Genomic DNA, 25,269 nt, shown 5'->3' with positions numbered 1-25,269 from the left:
TCTGAGACTCATTTGCTGGTTTAAGGTAAGTTCACACTAGAGTAAGCTTATATGCCAAACACCTCTTGACTTAATATAATGGAGGCTTACAGAGATAGATCAGCAGTTAGGAGCACTGTCTGCTCTTCAGAGGACACAAGATAAACTCCCAGCACCCACATAGAGACTCACTACCATCTATAACTTCAGTTTTGACTATCTGATGCTCTCATCTGGCCTCTGTGGGCATCAGGCAAGCACATGGCACACAAAAGTACAAGCAGACAAAACACTCATATGCGTAAATTTTTAAAATGTATATGCGATGCTTATTTCTCAAATGGTAGAAGATGAGGGATGGAGAAACTCTGTTTCCTATAGTATCTCAGGGACATAGCTTATGATGCTAGCAGAATATCAGGTAATAGGAATCCCTATGAGGCAGGAAAGAAAAGATAGGAAAAATAGGAGGACATGTGAAGGAAAAGTTCTTCGTCTTGGGATCCCATTTTCATTTCTTGCTGACTAAGAGTCAAGAGTTTCAGCACAACTGGTGAAATCAAAACTGCTGTGAAGATCGACTACACAAACAATAACAAAAGAAGACAAATGGTTTATACAAAGTCACATACAGGTAAGAAAAGGAGCCTAGGTTGAAATCAAAGTTTATTTGGCTCTAAATGAATAATTCTTAATTAGTGTTCTTAAATTTAATCTTCAGTTTATTGTATAATTGATCCTTTAGGGTTTCAGAAAAGTTGTATGTACTGTTTCCTAAGGGGGAAAATCTTAAAAACAAAACCAAATAGGCAGATAAAACCACAAACAAACAAAAACAGTGGCCAAATGTCACTGCTTCTGTCACTGCCAACCCTTAAAAGGCACTTTTGCAGCTTAATTAGACAGGATACACTAGTGAACGAATGTTTTTGTGACTGCTCAGTGAGGAGGTCATAAGACTTGTAAGACTGTGTGCTCCTATAAAGCAAGTTTCAATTCAGCTGATAGCTGACTTAGGTAAGGCTTCTTGGTGACAAGAATACTTCCCATCTATAATATCAAAACAGGTTCTTGACTCGTATATGAGAATCTTCAGGGCCTCTTACCCATCTTCTTCAGGGTTCTATTAAGTTCTTCAAATTTGTGGATCTGCTGGATAAAGAAATCCCCATAGCATCTGGCAACTTTGGTGTCTGCAATATGGATCATATCTTTATCAATATAAAAGTCCACCTCCGAGATTGAGGGGAATTTGCCATCTAGGGCAGAAATGCCACTGGTCCACACCAGGTTCTTCATCTTGTGCTTGAAGACAAGCAGTTGGATGCAGAATTCCTGCTCTGTGAGGTCCAGGAAGCCAGCCAGCTTGGCCACAGGCATGGTGGTGTAGAGCTTGAGGAAGCTGCGGATGGTGGAGAGCTGGGCCTGCTGCTGCACTTCATCGGAAAACACCTTCAGCTGCTGCAGGAAGGGCTCTTTGTGGTAGTTAGGATGGACATTGTCGTAGTTAGGCACCACAGGTGACAGGAACTTGGGGAAGGCATAGCTGAAAAGTTCCTCATAGACCTGGGGGTCATTCACCCTTCTGCATGTGAAACATCTTGTCCCTGTATTTCTCTCGCAGCTGGAGGTGTATGCTCTCATCAATCCACATGGGGTACATGATGGGAGCAATGGCCAGCAGGGCATGCATCTGCTCATTCTGCTTGTTAATCATTTCATACTTGCATGTGATCCTCTGGAACATACTCTTGGTCCTCCCAATGTACAGGAGGATATTGGCAAAGACCCGGACAGCATCCTGGTATCAACGCATCATTAAATACACAAAGCCAATATAATAGTAGATGGTGAGTGTCTGGCACTCAGGCACACAGGAATACATGCTTTTCTTGTTCAGCTCGATATTCTCCAGCACCTTGATAGCCTGGTAGTAATTCCCTAATAGAGAATGCAGGCGCAGAAGCCCCACCAGGCTGAAGTAGCAGAGCACCTTGTAGAGAGAGTGTTGTCCATATTCCCCAGCCACACGTTTTGGGGTCACCTCAGCTGGTGTAGACCTCCAGCTGCCGGTTGATTTTGGACTTGTCTACCAGAGAATGCAGCACGTTGAGGACAGTGTGCTCATTCCAGATTTTAGGATTGGATCTAAGGAATTCTATCTCTTCTTTTGACTTCTTGGCAGTCTTGCAGCAATACTGACTGGATGACTAGAACTGGTAGATGAACTCATCCATGATGTCCCAGAGCCACTGGTTGGTGAGTTCAAGTGGAGTAGGTCCATCAGCATTGAGGATGTAGTTGAAGAGATCACAGTAATTGTAACAGGATTTGAACCTGTGTTCTAAGGAGGGTGTCCCAATGACTCTGGAGTAAATACACCTGTAGTACAATTCTTTGTACAAAATTAGGAATACAGTGTTGTTGCCAACTTGGGTTGCAATTGCTTCTGCCTCAGGCCACAAAAATTCTTGAAGAATTTTTCAGTTAGCTTGGTCCAGCTGTTCTCATAAAAGTCCTGGATCTCGTACACCTTCTGGTCAGTGACATCACTAGAGACAGGACTGGCCTGAAGCTCATAACACTTTCTGGTCAACCAAATCCAAGACAGTTTTGCGGATGTACTGAATGAAGAGGTTTTTGTTTTTGTTTTTTGTTTGTTTGTTTGTTTTTCTTTTTCTTTTTTGTGATTTTTAAAATTTTTATTGAATATTGTATGTATTTACATTTCAGATGCCATCCTCTTTCCCATTTCCCCTTCCTAGATACCCCCTATCCCATCCCCTCTCCTCCTTAAGTTTTTGATGACTTCAGAAACCACCTGATAAGTCTGCTGCTCATACTGTCGTTCATAGGCAAGGTCCTACTTCGGATCTGATGTGTGCATATCTTAGTAGCCTGGGCAGGCTTAGGGATCATAAGCTGCCTCAGACTCGTAGTCATCAGCAGGATAAGACATGGCTACGGCACTCCAGAAGCCTGTGGGAGAGAGCAGAAGTACCTAAGAGAAGTTTTCTTATCTGAGCTGCCAATGTTCCATCCCAGAGGCAAAGAACATCTAAAAACAAAACAAAACAAAACAATCAAACCACCAGGCACAGGAAGGTCTCTTTGAGTTGTTGGTCAGGAGTGTCCAAGAGACTCTCAAAACATACAGGGTATTGCTATTTACCTTGTTACCTGCCCCCTCAAAGGTGGAAACTAAGTGTCTATTGGTGAAGACATCATGTACTTCAGGTACAGGAAGGAGCTCAGGGAGCGCCTGAGGTGGAATTGACCTGAATGCCTTTTCCTTGAGGATTAAGTTTCATGGTACCAGAAGGTGGCATGCAAGCCTCCAGAAGAAAATAACTAACCCTCCTACCTAGCTATGACATCCATGAACCAAAAAACTCACCAGCATGACACAATAACCCTAAGGGTGAAATGGTGGTACACATACCTTGGTGGTAATCAACAACTCTCTAATTGGAATTAAGAGCAGCTCATCAAGAAAACAAGCATGCCTGGTACTGGAAACCTAGCTAACTACTCCATGCTAGTGAAATAGTGGATCTTGGAGGAGAACCTATAACCACCACTTTACTAAACCAGAATAATCCCAAAGAACGATCTAAACTTTTGTCCTTATAGCCACAGAGAATGTAGTCTTCACCCCTCATCAAAGAAACTGATCTTTGCAACAGAAAACCACAACCAATCAAAGCGTCACATTATCAAGATCAGCCCTAATGGATACATCTACAAAACATTCCTTTTCCAAGACTCAGACACTGTTGGAGAAGATGAGACAGAAATATTTTAAGAGCCAGAGGATCTGGGAGTTTGCTATGAGACTGTGTCTCCTAGTAATGTCAGAAGCTACAGCCATGAAAATCTCAGAAACATGACTGTCTAAATGTGAGCTGAACAAAGACAACACAGTAGACATGCTACATGACTGTCTAAATGTGAGCTGAACAAAGACAACACAGTAGACATGCTAAAGTGGATGGGATAAGACTCAAAAGGCCTCAACCCTACACACACAGAAAAATTATAGGCAACTAAGGAATGTTGAGAGTGAGAGAAATAGTTTTCCCCAGGGAAGAACATGCCAATTGGTTATCCAATACCAAATGGTCAGCCCTGAAAGCATGTATACAAGTAACATTACTGAACAGGTTATATTAGGAATGTATGTGCATATACAGATATGTGTATGTGTGTGTGTGTTTGTGTAACATCAGTGAAAATAGAGGCTACAACTATGAAAGGGAGCAAGGAAGGGCATATGGGATGTTTTGAAGAGAGGAAAGGGAAGAAAGAAATTACATAATTTTATTATAATCTCAAAAATAAGAGAAAAGTGAAAAAGGAATAGCTATTAATACATAACAGGAACAAGGTTTGGTATGGTGTTGCATGCATTTAATTCCAGCACTCAGGAATCAGAGGCAGGTGGATCTCTGCAAGCTCAAGATGATCCTGATCTGCAAAGAGAATTCCAAAGCAGCCAGGAAAGCAGAACGCAGTCTCAAACAAACAAACAAACAAAACAAACAAAAAAACAAACCAACATCAACCAAAAAAAAAATCTTAATTGGAATACTTAGAGTCTGTGGTGCTTAAATCTGTTCTTCCTTTCTTCTTCCTAGCATAGCATGATCAGAGCACCCCAGCAGTGTTCAACTAAGGCTATGATTTCATCTGCCTCACTTCACTCTTAGAGGATCTCGGTATCTTTGAAACAGATAGAACTTCTCATCCTATGTTAAACTGTATTGCAGAGGCTAAGTTCTGAATGAGTACAACTGAGACATGGGGGCTTTTTAGCTACTACTTTTTAGACAGTGGTTTTAACTCCAGCACAGACTGGTGAAAATACTGGGGCCCCAATTGCTGAGAGAGAGAAGATGAGAACACGTGAATGAAATCAGTGCCCAACTTCAGTCTAGTGCTCAGGCCCTAAACTAGGAGTATCTTTCCGAAACAACTATACCACTGTATCCAGCTCCAGCTTCCAAGACATTTTGCTGGAATGAAAGCGGGTTTTAAAATAGAGACCTCCTATGTATTTGCTAATATATGGATATTAGTCACTAAATAAATGATAACCAAGCTACAATCCATAGAAGCACCAAGGTTAGGCATAGAGAAAAAGAAGGGTCAGGGGAACACACGGATCTCCCTGGGAAGAGAAAAGAGAATAGATTTTATGGGTGGAATGAATGAGGGGGGTGCAAGAGCAGGAGGATTAGTTAGGAGGGGAAGGAGATATAGGACTGAGAAAAGGGATGACGGGGAAAGACAGCTAGAATTGAAGTGGGGTATGGAAACCTAATTCAATGGAAACCAACAATAAAATGATTCTGAATGGCTCCCAGTGCTATACTCATAGATCAGTGCCTTAGTGAGCCATCATAGAGGCTTCCTCCTGCAGCAGATGGGAACAGATTCAGAGACCCACGGCCAGACATTACACAGCAAGTGAGACCTTGGGCACATACGGCTCTAAATGATATAGTGCTATAAAATCCCTCCCCTCCAAGCTCAGGCAACTCCACAGAAGAGGAGGCAGAAAGAGCAGGGAAGATAGAGGGGACAAAGGGCACTAGAAGAACAAGGCCTCTAAAACAACCTAGCAAAGCTCATATGAACTCACAGAGACTGAAGCAGAAATTACAGGGCCTACATGGATCTGCACCAGGTTCTTGGCATACATACTATAACTTTCAGTTTAGTGCTTTTATGGGACTCCTGAGTGTGGGAATGAGAGTGTCTCTGATTCTTGTGCCTTCTCTCCATCTCCTTTCCTTCTGTTGATTTGTCTTGTCCTTCCATGTGATGGTTTTGGTTTTAGCTTATACTGTATTTTGCTATGTTCTGTTATCTGTCAGAAACCTGTTTTTTTCTAATGAGAGACGAAAGGGAGTGGATCTGGATGGAAGGGGAGGAGGGCAACTAGGATGAGCAGAGGTAAAAGAAAGTATATTGGGATTATATGAGGAAAAGATCTGGGTATAATAAAATGGAATACATAAATAAAACAGCGACCTCAGCATATATGTCTCTTGCCACCTGTATGCCCAGTCCCTGTGGAGATTCTAAGAAGGCATCAGATCCCCAGGAACTAGAGTTTTAGGTGGCTACAAGACTGAGCCTGAGCCACCATGTGAGTGCAGGGAATTGAACCTGGGTCTCCTAGCAAGGACAAGACCAGCCAGTGCTCTTGACCACTGAATAAGCGATCTGCCCAGCACCCCAGTATGCTAAAATTGATGGTTAAAGGTCCTTGGGGGGAAATGATGTTTGCATTGAAGTAGACGTAAGAGGAAGTGAGTAGGTTTGTCAGAGATAGAAGTTAAGTGTTATCAATGAAGGCCAACAAAAGATACTAAGCATGAAAGAAAAGATACTAAGTATAAGCTTCTGGGGTCCAAAACAGATCTTAAGTACTGACCTCAAAAATCTATTCTGGAAGAGTTCAAAATTAATTCCATGAATCTGAAAATTAGTAGAGTTCTTCATGCCTAAGTGCACTGTTGAAAACTATAAATTATCTTGCAAGTTGTGGTTCATCGCAGCCAGGTGTTTCACACACTGAGCAAATCAGAGACAGGGTTACAAAAACACAAACTATGTTTAAACCCAGTGATCCTTGTGAGGGTATAGGAGGAATAAACGTGACTGCCAGAAGCTGAGTGAATAAATAATTAATGATAGGAAACCTCTGAGGGAATAATCCATAACCTAAAAGTTCTTGTTTCAAATCAAATGCAAAGAAACAGACAGTATGAGCCATGCATGAGGAATCAAGCTACAAACAAGAGAAATTGTGAAAGAGACAAGGTACTGAATTTAGCAAAGTCTTCAAAGTAAACCATATACAGATCTCTCTCTCTCTCTCTCTTCCTCTCTCTCTCTCTTTCTCTCTCTCTCTCTCTCTCTCTCTCTCTCTCTCTCTCTCTCTCTGTGTGTGTGTGTGTGTGTGTGTGTGTGGATGTGTCTTTGTGGTGTGTGTCTTTCCATTCCCTTTCTGAGACAGCATTTCACTATATAAACTTAGCTGACCTCGAACTCACACAGGACCTCCTGCCCCTGTCTTTCTGAATGCCAGGATTAAAGGCAGCAAATACTACATCCTGCAGATGTCTCAATTTTTGAACCCTGTTATTAAAGTCATGAAGGCAAGTATAATGACAATGTTACACCAAACAGAAAACTATGGAGACAACGATATCATATTTTTTTAAAGACCAAATGAAAAATCTAGAAAGTAAGAACACTAAAAATTTTAAAAGTCTACAAGAGTTCAACTAGATTTGAGTTAATGCAAGAAAAGAATAGTGAATGTTTGGATTAAAAAAGCTTGTGTAATCTGAAGAATAAGAAATTAAAATAAGAATTGTGTTGAAATTTTGATGGGGATTGCATTGAATTTGGTAAAATGGCCATCTTCACTATGCTAATCCTACAGATCCATGAACATAGGAGATCTTTCTATCTTCTGAGATCTTCTTCAATTTCTTTCTTCAGTGGCTTGAAGTTCTTGTCATACAGTTCTTTCACTTGCTTGGTTAGACTTACACCAAGATATTGTATATTATTTATGGCTATTGTGAGGGGTGTTGTTTCTCAGATTTCTTTCTTAGCCCATTTATTGTTTGTATATAGTAGGCAGAGATGAGCTAGAAACCTAGTGCAATGGAAACTTCCAGGAATCTACAGAGGGTGGCCCAAGCTAAGACTTCTAGCAATGGGGGATACGGAGCCTAAACTGGCCATCTCCTGTAACCAGGCAAGACTTCCAGTGGAGGGGTTGAGGCACCAGCCCAGCCATGAAACCCTCTACTCACAATTTGTCCTGCTTACACATGTGCTCGGGTAAAGGTGGTGCAGAAATTGTGTGAGTATACAAGGAGTGACTGATCAAGCTTAAGACCCGTTCCACAAGAGGAAGCCCACCCCTGACTCTACTTGGAGGTCCAGGGACGAGACAGAGGCTGGATAGCCCACAGATTTAGGATATCCTGGAAAGAAGGAAGGAAGGAAGGAAGGTCAATGAAATGATTCCTAATGATATTCTGCTATACTCATGAATTGGTGCCCAGCCCAATTTTCATCAGAGAGGCTTTGTCCAGCAACTGATCGGACCCACAGCCAAACATTAGGCAGAGCTTGGGGAATCCTGCTGAAGACAGGGAGGAAGGATTATAGAAGCCAGAGAGGTCAAGAACCACAAGAATCAACTAACCTGAGCCCATAGGGGCCCACAGAGACTAACTAAACTGCCAACCAGGGAGCCTGCATGGGACTAACCTAGGCCTTCTGCATATATGTTATGGTTGTGTAGTTTGGCATTATTGTGGGACTCCTAGCAGTGGGAGCAGGGGGTGTCTCTGACTCTTCTGCCTGCTTTTGAGACCCTTTCCCTCATACTGCTTGCTTCATCCACCCTTAACAGGAAGGGATATGGCTAGTCTTACTGCAACTTGATACTCCATGTTTGGTTGATATTCATGAGAGGCCTGCTCTTTTCTGAAGAGAAAGGGAGGAGGAGTGGATCTGATGGAGAGGGGAAGTGTGTTGGGGGAGGGACTAAGAGGACAGGAGGGAAGGGAAACTGCTGTTGGGATATAAAATAATAATAATAGTAATCAAAATAAAAGAAGAAAGAGAAATGAGCAGAATTCAGAGAAATGTGTGACACTATAAATTATACCAATAAACATACTACCAACAGGAGCAGGAAGAAAAGAAAGAAAAGTACAAAATATCTGAAAATGTCCAAACTTTGCCAAAAATAAATCAGAAAAAATGTTGAAAGCAACAAGAGAGAAGGAACTTATTACTTACAAGAAGACCTTTGTAAATTAGTGACCAACTTACCTACCAAACAATAAATGTCAGAAATAAGAAGGATGATATATATGGTCAGATAGAAAAACTCTCAAGAAAGAACTGCACTTAACAGAACTGTCTTTCAAAAGAAGACAAAATAAACACAGTCTTGAAAGAATAAAAGGCAAAGTGCCGTGTTCACATTTTCTTTTTAAATGGAATATTTATTTGTTTGTAATGCAGTGCTCTGTCTGCTTGTACACCCATGGGCCAGAAGAGGGCATCAGATTCCTTTTATATCCCACCTTGTGGTTGGTGGGAATTGAACTTCAGACCTCTAGAAAAGCAGTCAGTGTTCATAACCACTGAGCCATCTCACCAGTTCATAAATATAACATTTTAAGTCCACCACATGAAGATAATTTACTTCAGATAGTGATGTGAATTCACAAGAAAACTGTATATGAGGATGCCATGATGAAACCACTACTTTATATGATAGTCTAAAAAGTTAGCTAATAAAAAAAGAAAAGCATGATTAAAGGTCATTATGAATTGTTAAGAGACAGTACAAATACATATTTCCTCTTAGCTGACTGGAATAGAAATTTGATCATTTAAATTGTTATGCTTGAAACAATGTTTCTAATGATTTTTTAAATCAATTTTTTAAACTAGTAAACAATTTAGTGGATTTTGTTATGGCTTCCTTATACAAACTTCCTTTTTATGCCCCACCCCACTGCCCCCTACTGCCACCCTGTTTCCAATTGTGGGTTGCCTTCTTCTCACAATACTCTTCTTTTCTGGTTTCAAGTAACAATATTCCTTTACTGTTTTAAGTCTTCTTCCCAGTCCATGGACAACTCCCAGCTGCATGATCTACACATGAACATGTGCATGTACACTCATACACTTAAATCTAGCTTCTGCATAGGAAAGAGACCATGGCATTTGTCTTTCTGAGTCTGGCTTATTTTACTTAGCATAATGACTCCCCTTTCCATCCAGTTTCTTAAAGACGTCATAATTTAATTTTTCTGGCTAATAAAATTCCATTGTGTGTATGTATCAGCCTTTCTTTAGTTATCTCTGATACGCATCTGAAACACTGCTTCCATTTCTTATCTACTGTGAACAGTGAAGCAATAAACGTGAATGCGCAAGGATCTTTTTGGTTAGACATAGAATCCTTTGTGTAGATACACAGGAGGGGTTTAGCTAGGTAATTTGGAAGTTCTATTTTTAGTCTTTTGAGCAGCCTCTATCCTGAGTTCCATAGTTGCTGAATCAGTTTCCATTTCTCACCAGCAGTTTTATAAGAGATCCCCTTTCCTCCCACCCACACTACAATTTATTGTAATTTCCTTTCTTGACGACAGTAGTTCTGACTGGAATCTCAAAGCAGTTTTAATTTCCTCATAGCTATGGATGTTGAACAGTTTTCTAAATGTTAATTGGACATTTGTATTTCTGCCTATACTTTGAAGACCTGAGAGACTGACCGCACAAGAAAAAAACACATCAGTACTGTAAGATACTAAAAAAAATAAAAATAAAAATTAGGTGCCTTTTCTATATACCAATAACAAACTTGACAAGAACAAAATGAGAAAAAAATATTATTTACAATAACTTAAAAAATACTTAGAAATAAATCTAACCAGAAATGAAAACCCTCTATTTTAAGACACTGAAAAGAGAAATTGAAGACAATGCTAAAATAGTGGGAAGATCTTCCATGATCATGGATTGACAAATTTATATGGTGAAATGGCTATTTTACCACAAGTCTCATACAGACTCCATGCAATAAGTATCAAAAGCCCAATGATAGTCTTCATAGAATAAGAAAACAACAGTTCTATGATTCACATAGAAGCACAAAAGATTCTAAACAAGCTGATGCCAAGCAGAAAGAGCAATGCTGGAGAATCACAATCGCTTGTCTCAAATTATGTTACAGAGTCACAGTAACAAAATAAGCTCGGTATTGATGCAAAGCATACATGCCAGCTGGACAGTGCCCAATTATATGGCATCTCCCAGCAGTCAGGAGGCAGAGGCAGGCAGATCTCAGAGTTTGAGACCAGACTGGTCTGTGAAGTGAGTTCTAGGACAGCCAGGGCTACATAGAAAAACCCTGTCTCAAACAAACAAACAAACAAACAAACAAAACCAGACAGGTATACAGTAAAATATAAATGATCAGTCTATATTTATACCAGAAAAATAGAACTTTTAAATAAAGTATTTGAATTCCTAGATAGATAGATAGGTAGATAGATAGAACCATATAAAACCATTTTCTAAATAATATTCTGTCATTTTTCACTCCCCATATAACTTCAATATAATCTACTTTATGCATATTATTTTGTTCCATGTTATATCTTATATCTTATTTTTAAATATGTATTCATTTAAACATTTTATAGTGATGGAATTTAAAACTATTTTTACTTACTTGACATTTTACCATTGGAGTGCTTCTAAAGTTGAATTAAATCTATTATATGGTACTTTCAGACTAGTGAGAGATACAAAGTAGAAAGTCAGCAAAACAGAGTACAGATGTTAGAATGAGTAAACACAGGGCTAAAACATAGCATAATATTGCCTAGTGACATCTAAGCAGACAGACTTACTGGAATTTGAAAAGTTGGTGCCATGACACAGCACTTTAAGTTTACAGTGTTCCATATGCTGCATAACTGGAAGGCTCCTTGCCAGGATCACTTATGATGTGACTTCAGTCACTGGGCAGAAGGCAAAAAAATGGGTGGAAGAAATAACACACATTATAAAAGTTGCTTTGAGTTGTTATGGCCGATGGCTATTTTGGATAGTTTGCAGAAGTTATTAAATTTATCCATGTTAACCCTGTAGAACACTTTTTTTTTATGTCAAGAAATATGGTAACAAAAAGCATAATCAATTTAAGTGGCAGTCAGTCCAGGCTCTGTTTGTACTCATTCTAGCATCTTTTAGCCTTGAACTTGAAAGATAGAGGAGGAAAGATAAGGAGAGTTCAGCATGACCTTGGTAGGGACAAAATGACATTGTTCCTGTCCCTGTTACAGGGCCAACAGATGTGACCTCTTCAAGTGTCAGTGGGATGAAGATCTGGTAAATAAAAATGGGTCAAGCAAATTCAAACATGGGAGAAATGTGCGTTTAGGTTTTGAAACAAGCAGTTAGTAAGAAAGATGTCAAGATGTACAAAAGGCTTTTGCAAGATTCCTTCTAGTTCATACAGAAAGTAAGCCCATGGTTCTCAGAAGGGTTATTGAGCCCTGATACATGGTGTAAGGTCGGCAAAGACCTTTGCAAGTGGGTATAGACCCACACGGGTGAAGAAATGCTTGAACTTGCTCTTTTCTTGTGGAGCACAATTAAGCTGACCTTGAAAACTGAAGCGGTTGGTGATCTGAATCACTCTAGCTCGGCCTCTGTACCGTCAACTTGCTCCGATTGGATTAATTTGGGGAAAACTTTGCTTTTACAAGGGCCGCCACCATCACCATCCACCCCAACACCAAAGGCTTTACAGGCAAATCTTGCTATTTATTAAAGTAAACTGAATCGGAGGAGTCGTCTGATCTCTGAGGTAATTTCTCTTTGGAAAAGGAGACTGTTAGGAATCACAATTAGAACTGGCTTTCCCTCTTGACAAGCACTACTCAGACACCATGGGACTGGCAGCAGGTAGCAAAGGCTTGTCTCTCAGCAGGACGATTTTTAGTTGTGGAGAGCAGAATATGAGGAGGAGGTCAGAAAAGAAGTACTCTTCAGGAGAGAGGAAAATGGGGAGGCTGCACATTGGGTATTGACTAGAACAGGGCCATTTTCGGACCCCAGAGCACAGTTGAGGATATCAAAAGAAAATTTAGGAATGCAGGATTGGTTCTCAGTTCCACTGCCTTAGTCATATTAACTCCTGATTCTCCCCCAGTGACCACAACCACAGGGGTACATGGTCCATTGCCCACGGGCACAGTGGGACTAATTTTCTGCAGAAGCTGTACCTCCCTACAAGGGATACATGTAATCTCAGGAGTTATTGATTCTGACTACACAGGAGAAATAAAAAATCATGTTGTAGCCGCCCACAAAACCAGTACAGATTCATGCAGGGTATAGAGTTGGTTGTTCAAGTAGTGTTGCCATTATGTGTTGGGGGTCGGTCAGTACAAACTCAGGCCCGAGGAGGGGAAAGCTTTGGTTCAAGTAACCTAGTGTTTAGAGTGGAAGAAGTAAAGAACACCAGGCCTTTTAAAGGAGATAACAATAAATGGATAAGTTATCAAAGACCTTTTGGATACTGGAGCAGATGTCTCTTGCTTAAATAGCAAAGACTGGCCTGCAATTTGGCCCTCTACATCCACTCTCTGGTGTGGGACAAGCCTCCAGTGTTGCTCAAAGCACAGCCATTTTGCATTGGGAGGAACAAGAAAATGGAGAAATTTTCCAACCTTATGTGAAACCCTCCCTACCCTTCACACTGTGGGGAAGAGACTCGTTCAGTCAGATGGGAGCTTTTCTGCTGATTCTTTCAGATCCTGTCTTGCAGCCAATGCTAAAGATGAGCTTTATCCTCAGAGAGGCCTTGGCTAAAGGCAGCAAGGTATGCTTATGCCCATTGAGCCAAAACAAAGAAAAGGTAGGGTTGGACCAAAGGCCCCAACCGGCAGGGTGCCACTAGGCACAGTTGCCTTTTCTCTTCCTGTTCTACTTTCCAGGGTTTGCAGAGAATGGCACCCTCCTACTGCCACCTGGACAGCTGTGGTGACAAGCTGCCCTGGGGAAGAGGGACCCAGCACAGTCATGTAAAGGGCTGGGACAGGCTGCTGGTGGGGGTCAAGCAGGCCCCTCCTCCTCTCCTGGGCCAGACAGAAATGACATTCAGCAGCCAAGGACCTGCCAGGTGGAGAATAGTGGGTGGAATCTTGCTGCTGAGTGCTTGGAACAACACAGCTCACCCAAAAGTTTAAAAGTTCATGCTTTATTTGGTCTAAAACTTGTTTAAATGCTTGCTCTTCCCTCATAACAGGAATATCTGAAACAATGTTCATGCTTTTTAACCCAAGACTGTTTAAACTTTTTCTCAATTTGTTTAAAAATTCTTTTGAGCTTCAGACTATCATATTGGAAGAAAGTGAGTGTCTTGAGACAGTGTGTGAATGTCTGAGACAGTGTGAGGGTCTGAGACAGTGTGTGAGGGTCTGAGACAGTGTGTGAGGGTCTGAGACAGTGTGTGAGGGTCTGAGACAGTGTGTGAGTGTCTGAGACAGTGTGTGAGTGTCTGAGACAGTGTGTGAGGGTCTGTGACAGTGTGTGAGGGTCTGAGACAGTGTGTGAGGGTCTGAGAGAGTGTGTGAGTGTCTGAGAGAGTGTGTGAGTGTCTGAGACAGTGTGTGAGTGTCTGAGACAGTGTGTGAGTGTCTGAGAGAGTGTGTGAGTGTCTGAGAGAGTGTGTGAGTGTCTGAGAGAGTGTGTGAGGATCTGAGAGAGTGTGTGAGTGTCTGAGAGAGTGTGTGAGGGTCTGAGACAGTGTGTGAGGGTCTGAGACAGTGTGTGAGGGTCTGTGACAGTGTGTGAGTGTCTGAGAGAGTGTGTGAGGGTCTGTGACAGTGTGTGAGGGTCTGAGACAGTGTGTGAGTGTCTGAGAGAGTGTGTGAGGGTCTGTGACAGTGTGTGAGGGTCTGAGACAGTGTGTGAGGGTCTAAGAGAGTGTGTGAGGTTCTGAGAGAGTGTGTGAGTGTCTGAGACAGTGTGTGAGTGTCTGAGACAGTGTGTGAGTGTCTGAGACAGTGTGTGAGGATCTGAGAGAGTGTGTGAGTGTCTGAGAGAGTGTGTGAGGGTCTGAGACAGTGTGTGAGGGTCTGAGACAGTGTGTGAGTGTCTGAGACAGTATGTGAGGGTCTGAGACAGTGTGTGAGTGTCTGAGAGAGTGTGTGAGTGTCTGAGACAGTGTGTGAGTGTCTGAGACAGTGTGTGAGTGTCTGAGACAGTGTGTGAGGGTCTGAGACAGTGTGTGAGGGTCTGAGACAGTGTGTGTCTGAGACAGTGTGTGAGGGTCTGAAACAGTGTGTGAGGGTCTGAGAGAGTGTGTGAGGTTCTGAGACGGTGTGTGAGGGTCTGAGACAGTGTGTGAGGGTCTGAGACAGTGTGTGAGGTTCTGAGACGGTGTGTGAGGGTCTGAGAGAGTGTGTGTCTGAGACAGTGTGTGAGGGTCTGAGAGAGTGTGTGAGTGTCTTAGAGAGTGTGTGAGTGTCTGAGACAGTGTGTGAGGTTCTGAGACGGTGTGTGAGGGTCTGAGACAGTGTGTGAGGGTCTGAGACAGTGTGTGAGGTTCTGAGACGGTGTGTGAGGGTCTGAGAGAGTGTGTGTCTGAGACAGTGTGTGAGGGTCTGAGAGAGTGTGTGAGTGTCTTAGAGAGTGTGTGAGTGTCTGAGACAGTGTGTGAGGGTCTGAGACAGTGTGTGAGGTTCTGAGAGAGTGTGTGAGTGTCTGAGACAGTGTGAGGGTCTGAGAGGGTTTGTGAGTGTCTGAGAGAGTGTGTGAGGGTCTGAGAGAGTGTGTGAGTGTCTGAGAGAGTGTGTGAGGGTCTGAGAGAGTGTGTGAGGGTCTGAGACAGTGTGTGAGTGTCTGAGAGAGTGTGTGAGTGTCTGAGACAGTGTGTGAGGGTCTGAGACAGTGTGTGAGTGTCTGAGAGAGTGTGTGAGGGTCTGAGACAGTGTGTGAGGGTCTGAGAGAGTGTGTGAGTGTCTGAGAGAGTGTGTGAGGGTCTGAGACAGTGTGTGAGTGTCTGAGACAGTGTGTGAGTGTCTGAGAGAGTGTGTGAGGGTCTGAGACAGTGTGTGAGGGTCTGAGAGAGTGTGTGAGTGTCTGAGAGAGTGTGTGAGGATCTGAGAGAGTGTGTGAGTGTGTGTCTGAGACAGTGTGTGAGTGTCTGAGAGAGTGTGTGAGTGTCTGAGAGAGTGTGTGAGTGTCTGAGAGAGTGTGTGAGTGAGTGTCTGAGACAGTGTGTGAGGGTCTGAGACAGTGTGTGAGGGTTTGAGACGGTGTGTGAGGGTCTGAGAAGGTGTGTGAGGGTCTGAGACGGTGTGTGAGGGTTGGTGGAGGAAAGTGATTGAGGCTGGTAATGCAAATTAAGAGGTAAGAGTATGTAATAAAAACTTAGATGGTGATAGGAAAGTGATTTATCTTTTTTAAACTTTAAAAGATTCTTATAAGCTTCAGGGAATCCACTCAACTCTACCTCCCATAGGTCAAACTCATTACATTAATAACCATTATTTCATCCCTAATTAATAAAATAATACTATCAACTTAAGCCAGTGTTCTTTTTCACAGACAGGCTGTTACTGCCTATCCCAGATACATAATTAACATGGTGTCCTCTTCCCCAGCTACATAAAGCACATGGAATAAATAATTCCCAACTCTTCCCTTTGCTTTCCTTAATGCAACACAGGTGACTTCCCAGTTAAAGAATTCCTACCAGGACCAAGATCCCCTCAATGTCCTTACCTTTTTTCTAGGCCTTTAACAATGGGCCATTGATATGCCAAACTGTTACAGGCTTAACATATGCATTACCCACTCTCTCCACCCCTGTAGTAACTATCCCACAGGTCTGCTGCTAAGTGGAAAGGAAGTCATGATCAGTTATTAAAGGCAACTCTCCTGATGGAGCAGAGAAGGTCCTGGAAACTCTCAGTCATTTGCAGCTGGCTGGCCTGAAGAGACCCACTCTATGTCCAGCATCTAAAGAGACAGACAAAGCTTGGTATACTCTGGGCTAGGTCTCATCCACGGTGCAGCCACATTTTCTCAGGGGAGATTTCTCTGGCACTTCTCTGCCAGATTTGCATCATAATTCTTTTGCTCTCAACAGATGTAAAAGATTTGCTGCAGCCTTCATATTGAGGATCACAGCCTTAATTGTTGTGATTTCTAGTTTTGCCTTATCTGCTACATCATACAGCACATCATATAGATCAGTTATCCTCAAGTGTGTCAATAGCACTCATGATCCAGGAGAATATTGATCCAGGGAACTTCACAGGATAGACTTAATGCTTTAGAGGAAGCAGTTCTATTTATGTAAAATCAAATTCAAACTATTAAGATCAGGCTTTCAGTGCAATCCCATTCACTGTTCTGTTGAGTTTGTGTAAGCCCCTTGGAGTATAATACCTCTGAACATGACTGCTCTAAAATTCAGTCTCACTTAAAGGGGCTTTGCAACAATTCTAATTTGGCTTTACATATGGATTCTCTACATCATAAGATCAAGAATATTGGTAATTCTAGAGTGTGATCCACTTGTAATTCTAGAGTGTGATCCACTTCTATTGAGGAAGTGTCCGCAGCTTTTGCCTTTGCTGTGCATGAGTTCACTTCTTCATCTTCCTGGATGACTTTGCTGATAAATGGAGGAATTTCAGTTGATTTGCTCTTACTGTTTTTGTTTCTCCTTCCAGTCTGCATCAAGCAAGTCCTGTGTTCAGTAACCACACTCACAATTGCCGTTCACACTCTTGAATTAAAACAAAAGATAGGAGATGCTGAGTCCAGCATGGCTTTGGTAGGGACAGAGTGATATGGTTCTTTCCCCTGGGACAGGACCATCGGGCAGCTGTGGGTGTGGGTCTAAGGTTTGTTTGTATAATAATGTACATATTTTATGCTCCTCCTTCAAAGAATGTCTTCCCTGTTAATGACTCCATGATAATCCTAGACAGCATGAGTTTGGGAGGTGAAGGTGTCTCAGAACAACGGTAAACATTGGGACCTTCAGGACAGCCCTTAAAGTTGTGGAAAAGAACTCAAAAAACCATGGGTTCAAAAACATATACTTTCTTAAAAAATAAAGATCCAATATGAATTATATGAGGGACTTCATGCATCTAAAGGAACAAAAACAGCTGAGCTGTGAGCCAACAAGATACTAAGGAAGGGAATTTAGGGACTGGTGATTGCAGCTAAGGGTTTTTTTTTTTTATGCTTACAAAGGCAGACAGACTCCTGAGTTCAGGGTCTGCATGGAAAGAGCAGGGTTAGGCCCAGGTGTGGTGGAAATGGTAATTTCAGGACAGAGACCTACCCAGCTAGTTTATCATTTGTGCTTAACAGAGGCAGCAAGATCTCTGAATTCTTTTGCATTGTTAAAAGAAAATGTGAGCTTTCTGTCTCCTAAGAATTAGGGGGCTGCAGTCGCTGGATGCTGATTCATAGGATAATCAAAAGCAAACCCGGAGTAAATGACTGGATTGATATGTAAAATAAAAGACTGGGCTTTTGATCTGCAAGAGATCCAGAGATTTTTTTTTTTTTAAATATAAAGAGAGTACTGCTTGGAGAACTCTCTCAAGCAGAGAATAACAAGAGAAAGCTGTCTAGAGAAAGAGTTGTCTGGAGATCTCCAAAGAGAGCAGAATTCAGAGAAAGCCTGGAAAGCTCTCCTGAGGCCACCAGCTTGGACCCACGATTTGATTTGACTTGGAGTCCTTTGTTTTGCAGTTCCCGGACACCCCTTCTCTCAGAACCCCTCTCCAAGCTGGTCCTTGGCAGAGAGGTTGCTCAACAGATACAAAGTTACAGTCAGATAGGAAGTATAAGTTCTAGTGTTCTGTACAGTATAATTAACTATAATTAGTATAATTAACTATAATTTATTGTGTAATTTTGAAGTGCCTAGAATAGATTTTTTTTGATGTTCTTACCAAAAAGAAATGATACATATTTAAGGTGCTAGATAGTCTAATTACCCCAATTTGGCCACTTCACAATGCACATATGTAATGAAGTATCACACTGCAGTACCTAAACAGCAATGAAAATGTAGAAATATAGAAAGCTTCAGAATGCAAAACTACAGAAATTACTTAGAAAAAAGACAAAAAGCATAGATATCATAGTCATACATATGACAATAATGGTCAACTGCAGCCTCCTCCTCCCCCTGCATAGCCTGGGGCACTTGGAGATTTAGAAGCATCTCTGGTGCAGGTTGGGTGCGCGCGCGCGCGCACACACACACACACACACACACACACACAGATACTAATTAACTCAGATGTCCAGTGTGGCTATTCTCCAGAAATCCTCATTGTTAAAATTAACATATGCATTTTCTTCTCTTTTTTACTAAGACATGCATATTTTTTAAATGATGGAATTTATGGGAAACATGTTAGTTACTATTACAAGAATCACTACAGAAACAAGAGAGTTTGGGCATGATCCCTGATGCCCACTCCCAATCCACATATCACTGCTGTCTAGTTGGAATCCCCTCCCCCAATACATACAGACACACTCACCCACATATACAGGAAAAAGAAAGGGTGCTAGAAAACTTTAGTTAAAAGCCACAGGACGGTCCAAACCTTATCACATTAATGACAAACAAGGAACAGATCACTTCCAGCTGAGGTAGCTTTGAGGGTCTAAGGATATAAAACCATAATCTAAGAGGAAAAAGAAGAGGGCAGTAGCCCAACGGTGGTGGTGGCGGTGGTGGCGGTGGTGGCGGTGGTGGTGGCAGTGGCAGCAGCGGCAGTGGTGCCCTCCTTTAATGCCAGTACTCGGGAGGTAGAGGCAGTTGGATCTCTGAGTTCAAGGCCACCCTGGTTTACAGAGTGAGTTCCAGGACAGCCGGGATACACAGAGAAGCCTTATTTCCTTAAACCCTCTAAAAGAGAGCAGTGTATAGGAAAGAGGGCAGTGTATAGGAAAGAGGGCAGTGTATAGGAAAGAGGGCAGTGTATAGGAAAGAGGGCAGTGTATAGGAAAGAGGGCAGTGTATAGGAAAGCGTATAGAAAATGGCAGTAAGAACAATGAGAGAGATGAAATAGATATTTGAGACACAGTGAGGCAGAGAAGTGCATGACAAGCTTGGTAATGAGGGTCCTGGGGCTCATCCGAAAATGCATGCTTACACTGAAGAGTGGAGGATTTACTTGTGACTTGCCACTGGGGACTTCCGAGAATAAACTGACAGTTCGGAGCAGGGAAGAATGACATTTGATAGTAATGTGTGAGGTAGGTTGGAGGGACAGATGGATGTGCTAGGTAGTTCCTAGAAGGGACCAAGTTCTATACATGAATGCCTATAACAGTGTTCTTCATAGATGCTCATCTCTTCAGTAGGTGAATGGATTCACAGTGGGATAGCCACATGACTGAATAATAACTAGAAAGAGAAGAATGGAGTACCTATACCTAAAAAATCTTCCTCAAAGGGGTACCATTTGAGCTTTAAAATTATCTAAATCTTATTGATTACAATGCGGTGACCTTGTGGAGAGATAGAATGTTAAATGTCTCCTCACCTTTTATAACTAGTTTAGTGACTTTGTGTGTTTACTGACTGGAACCTTGAAATGTATGTTAAATCCTTGAGCTCCTTGCTGTTGCTTCAGGGGAAAAAAAACCAATTCCTTGTTAATTTTCGGTCTTATTTTATACAATGGCAGCATTATGTTGAATGAGAAAAACAAGACAAAATTTTATTAAAGTGGAAATCAAGGATTGCTAAATGATAATATGCTTAAAAACAGAATGATATGGTTAAAAACAGAGAATCTGGAGGAAGCTAGGCAGTCGCTGCACATGTCTTTGATCCCAGCACTTGAGATGCATCAGTAGGCAGAACTATGAGTTCGAGGCCAGCCTGGTCTACAGAGTGAATTCCAGAACACTCAGGGCTATGCAGAGAAACCCTGTCTCAGAGAGAGAGGAAGAGGAGGAAGAGAAGGAGGAGGAAGAGGAAGGTGAAGAATAGATGGATTAATATTTGTAATGGTAGCATCACAAAGAGCGGAAAATTTTGTTGTAAGTGGTAAGAGAATATTATTATTTATAATTTGTTACACATTCTTTTCAAATAATAGAAAACATATCTCACATTTGTGCTTACTTATAAATTATTAAACATTAAGCCAACAAAAACATTTATTTTTGAGATCCGTTCTTCTTTCTCAGTGGTGGACTATTTTGTGCAAATATATCCTGCTGTGATCACACTGGCCCAGAGACCATCTCAACCACACCCCATTGTCTTTCTCTTGACTCTCCAAGTAGATAACCACTCCGAGTACCACCACACCTGCAGATACTGGTGAACTCTGGGCTTCAGAAGCTCAGTTTCTTCTTTAAAATAGCGCTGTTCTTTTTTATACCCCAGTAATATCCTCTCTGCTTTTTAATAACAATTATGCATGCTGATAGTTTATTTTTATAAACTTTATTGTAAAAAAACTTGCAAAAATACCAGGTGATGATATTAACCTGTTATTAATGTTATTAATGATATTAACCTGAAGTCTGTGCCTCTCAATGGACTTCTGTACAGTTAAAATATCTGTTCTGAAGCTGTGGAGCTTCCTGTTGGAGTTTGAGTTTTTACTATTGAATATATTTTATGCATTTATCTATCACCAAAAGAAAAAGGAAAAAAATTCACAACAAAGTTAGAACTAGGAAAATAATTAGATTTCTGCCCTCTTTCATATCTTGTGTCCATTTCCTGCATTCAATCCTTCCTCGCCTCTTAATATTAGGCCTTTCTTGTTTTCATTTCTGGATGTACCCACATGTAAGCTTGTTTATATACATATATATAAGTGACTAGGTTCTGTTTATGGGGAAGAATATGTGATTTTTTTTCTTTCTGATATTGTGTGAGCTCAGTGAATATTAAACATTCTAAGTGCATTCATTTTCCTGAAAATTTTGTAACTACATTTTTACATTCTTTCTTTCTTTTTTTTAGCTGAATAGTATTCCTTGCAATGGTGAATAGAGCAGCAATGAACATGTGGTGCAAATAGCTCTATGGTAGTGTATGGAGTTCTCTGAGATGGCTCTTGTTTTAATGGAGCACTTTGAATAGTAACAGGGTATCTACCAGAGTTCCATGAATGAATGAATGAAAAACCCCACATGCTTAATAAGCCCAACAATCAATAGTGACATACAAAGAGCTCTCCTCTTTCTGCTTCATTATGAGCACTATTTCCTTACAAACATTCTCTTCTAATAACAAAAGTTTACCAACAAACATATTTCTTTGAGTTCCACGAAAGTTCACTGAGTGAAAAGCAGGCTTTTCTGTTTAACAAAGACACTGGCTCCTACAAAGGACGAGGAAAAGAGGTCTGTCTGAAGCCTTTATTTGCGAGTGGAAGCTGCCAGCAGTCATCAATTAAAAGTTCAGACATCTAATAATAGCCTACGTTCAGCCAAAGAGAGTAGTGGATTGTGCATACAAAACTAACAAGACAAATCGGTTCTGTTTTCAGAGTCAGTTTGCAAACGATGGCATTTTAGTGAGATTTTTAAAAACCCCAACACATCGGTATGTTGTAAATACTGTCCTTTTACTTGCAGTCCTTAGAATACTTTTTGAAACCTTAAAATTGATTTAATGAAGTTATTTTCTCCTCATCTAGTGTGAAAGAATGAGTACGAAGTATTCCTTTGTAAATATCATATGAAAACCTGATTCTTAAAACGGAACACAAGAGAAAACGACTCAAGAGGGCCAGTGAAGCTAAACATTCCTTCCTTAGAATTTTTATTCTTCTGCTACCCCCACAAGCTCGTATCTACAACCTTCCCCCATTTTAAAGACCGAGGAGCTTCCCAGAGAAATGGTGGACTGTAGGATTTGGGGGGAGGGGAAGGGAAGTATAGAGAGCAAGGGAAAGAAAGCGCTGATTTCCCAAATTAGGAGAATTGGTCGACGTACCCTAAAAGACTGATCTTTTCCTGGTAATCTGAGTAAGGTGAATAGATACTACTTGGTGACGAGACCAGTTTTATTGTCTCCTATTGGCAAATAGAAAAAAAGATTGACAGTATCAAGTGAAGGGAATGTAGGGGCGGGCTGAATGTTAATGGGAGGGATAACCAAAGGCTGGAACTCATTGATGACGCGGCCCTCACGTGACCTGCAGTCGACGTGTGCAGAAGTCCTTATAGTCTAGGCCCAGTTCCTCAGTAGCAGCTCAGTCTTACTAGAGAAGAGTGGACCTGCTACTTCCAGGTACTTTAATAGTGGGCGCTGCCTCAAGAGACCGTAGAGTGGAGGGAGCAGAGAACAGAAAGCACGCTCATCCCGCACTATTTCCCTTATCCTAAGGTTCTGCTAAACTATTTTGTTCGAGAGGTTTGGGGTTGCTTGCTGAGGGATGGGGCAGACTTGGAGGGAGGTACCTAGCCGAGTCGGGCAGAGAAAGAAAAGAAGGGGGAAAGGCGAAATGCGAGAGACGGAGAGAAGAAACAATAACACTGTGGAGAAAACTTGTCTGATTCTTTACCCTCTTGCTGGGAAAGAGGGTGCAGATGAAGGCGGGTTTGCCACAAAAGGAGGGAGAAGAGGGGGACGTGGAAAAACTTTGTGCTATCCATTAGCAAGACCTTTTGATTTAGGCACTAGTGTGCTCACCAAGCTCTCCCGTCTTTCTTCAGGACTCTTGATCTTTTGGGCGCGACATAAATCAAGGTGCAAGAAGAGAGGAAAATCTCCAGATACCTACAGGTCAGTGCAAGGGTGCAATTGCTTCAGGTCCCTTTGGGTGGGGGTAGGAGTGTGGAAGACACCAAAAGCATATCCCAGGGGCGCCACTGCTGCCTCCCATCCGGATTAAGCACAGAATGCCCCTGCAGATCATACTTCGGAAATGGGGTGAAGGAAGGAAAGGGAGGGAAAGGCTAAAGATATTTAAAAGAGAGAGGAGACAGCGGACCGGACTGCTGCTGGTGAGAGGCTGAGGATGGGATGACTTGGAAAAGCCCGAAAGGGCGGGAGTGTTAGAGCCATGTGGTGAGGGAAGGGTTAATCGTTTCCACGCCGCTCCCATTTCAGTGCTAGGAGAGGTTTGTTGCAGGGCCTGCTGGGAAAATGGTGGGCTGGAGCCGGGACAGGAGAAGATGGAGTTGGAGAGCGGGGGGGGGGGGGGGGGGGGGGGGGGGGGGGGGGGGTGGAGGAAGGGGTGGAGTCAGGAGCTCAGAGCCTGACTTGTCTAGCTAAAAAACTTTTTTGCAATTAAGAGACCTGAATCAGAAAAGTCAGTCGCTATGGGAACACAAAAGCTTGTCCATCTACCTGACACCTAGTCAGATTTTGTTCCCTTGTTTTTCCCCCCTAGGATTAATTCATTAAGAAAAAAATAATCAACATGCAAAAGTCTTGTGACGAGAACGAAGGAACACCCCAGAACACACCAAAAGCAGATGAAGGCCATTCTTCAGAAGATCCACCACAGCAGGCAGAAGAAACTCTTCAGGCTTCTGGAGAAAATGTAAGGGAGGAAACTGATGGAAGCCTTAGAGGGGGAGAGCCTGCTGAACCCAGCCCAGAGCCTAAAGAGAACACTCCCGCAAGGCATCTCAACCCTGAAGAAGTAATAAGAGGAGTAGATGAGTTGGAAAGGCTTAGGGAAGAGATAAGAAGAGTAAGAAACAAGTTTGTGTTGATGCATTGGAAGCAAAGACATTCCCGAAGCCGTCCTTACCCTGTGTGCTTCAGGCCCTGAAATCGTTTTTCTCTGATATTGAAATATGGCTGCTGCTTTCTTTCTCTTAGCATTTTCTGTTGTATCTTTGAACTTCATTTTACTTTTAATAATAATTACCTGGCGGTATTTTCTTTTATGTAGTTTCGTTGTTACCAGCATCTCATTGGATTTTGGATTTTTGACCCATTTTCCATGTTTTATCTTTCATTTGGAAAGTTTCACACTTATGCATGGAAATATGGAAATATACAGTTAAACAGCAGATTGAAAAGCAGCGTATTTAGGATCAGCTCACATATATAGGAAAATTCCTAATTATGTGTGTACATGTATAATTATACGTATCAAAAACCTTAACAGTGCTTATTTTTGGTGTGGTGTGTTTTAATTTTGCCTTTTGCTTATGTTGATTTTTTTAAATGAATACGTGTCTCACAAAGAACTGCAGATTTTTTAATAAATGGGAGTTAATTAAAATTAATTTGTAACCAGCTTATAGAGGCAATAAAGGCACTAAACTCTTGATGAACTATTAAAAATGAAATGTAAACCTGGAATTACCTCTGGATTGCTTAGCCAGGGGAATAAAACTGGCAATCATTATAGATGCACTTGGTTAAGACTTGGTCTTTTTGTGGGGGAAATACTTTCCTCACAGGGGTTTGTGTGGAACCTAGTATATTTGAGAGAGGACTGTGGCCTCACTCAGCCTGTGCTCAGATGCAGGACTGGTAGGCAGAGGTGGGGGCTGGGCTTCCATGCCATTCTTACGCTGTTGAGTCCCCGCCCTTTTCTTCCCTGGGACCTGTCCTGCCTACCAACTAGGGCCACTTGTGCTGGATCCTGGCACTGGGGTCTTAAGTATAAAGACCCCGCTGAGTTTCCTTGAATCCCCACCCTCAGTGTTCAATTACAGGTGGTGCCACTATA

At 41.9% G+C, this 25,269-nt stretch overlaps 1 protein-coding gene and 1 pseudogene across 2 annotated transcripts; one reads left to right on the top strand and one right to left on the bottom strand.

Annotated features, from left to right (window-relative positions):
• Nucleotides 1-712: 712 nt before the first annotated feature.
• Nucleotides 713-3,044, bottom strand: LOC117693958 (eukaryotic translation initiation factor 3 subunit L-like; annotated as a pseudogene).
• Nucleotides 3,045-22,708: 19,664 nt separating this feature from the next.
• Nucleotides 22,709-24,950, top strand: Tceal8 (transcription elongation factor A like 8). 2 transcript variants are annotated; one of them, XM_034484683.2, is made up of 3 exons: nt 22,709-22,865; nt 23,291-23,360; nt 23,971-24,950. In XM_034484683.2, the coding sequence occupies exon 3, from the start codon at nt 24,001-24,003 to the stop codon at nt 24,355-24,357; it is 357 nt and encodes a 118-aa protein (XP_034340574.1). In that variant the 5' UTR covers nt 22,709-22,865; nt 23,291-23,360; nt 23,971-24,000; the 3' UTR covers nt 24,358-24,950. The 2 variants fall into 2 exon arrangements, with proteins under 2 accessions (XP_034340574.1, XP_034340575.1); XM_034484684.2 differs by having other exon boundaries at nt 22,792-22,961.
• The last annotated feature ends 319 nt before the right edge of the window (nt 24,951-25,269 follow it).

Source organism: Arvicanthis niloticus, chromosome X (genome assembly GCF_011762505.2).
Source record: "Arvicanthis niloticus isolate mArvNil1 chromosome X, mArvNil1.pat.X, whole genome shotgun sequence".
Taxonomy (NCBI): domain Eukaryota; kingdom Metazoa; phylum Chordata; class Mammalia; order Rodentia; family Muridae; genus Arvicanthis; species Arvicanthis niloticus.
This window is presented reverse-complemented; position numbering and strand designations above follow the sequence as displayed.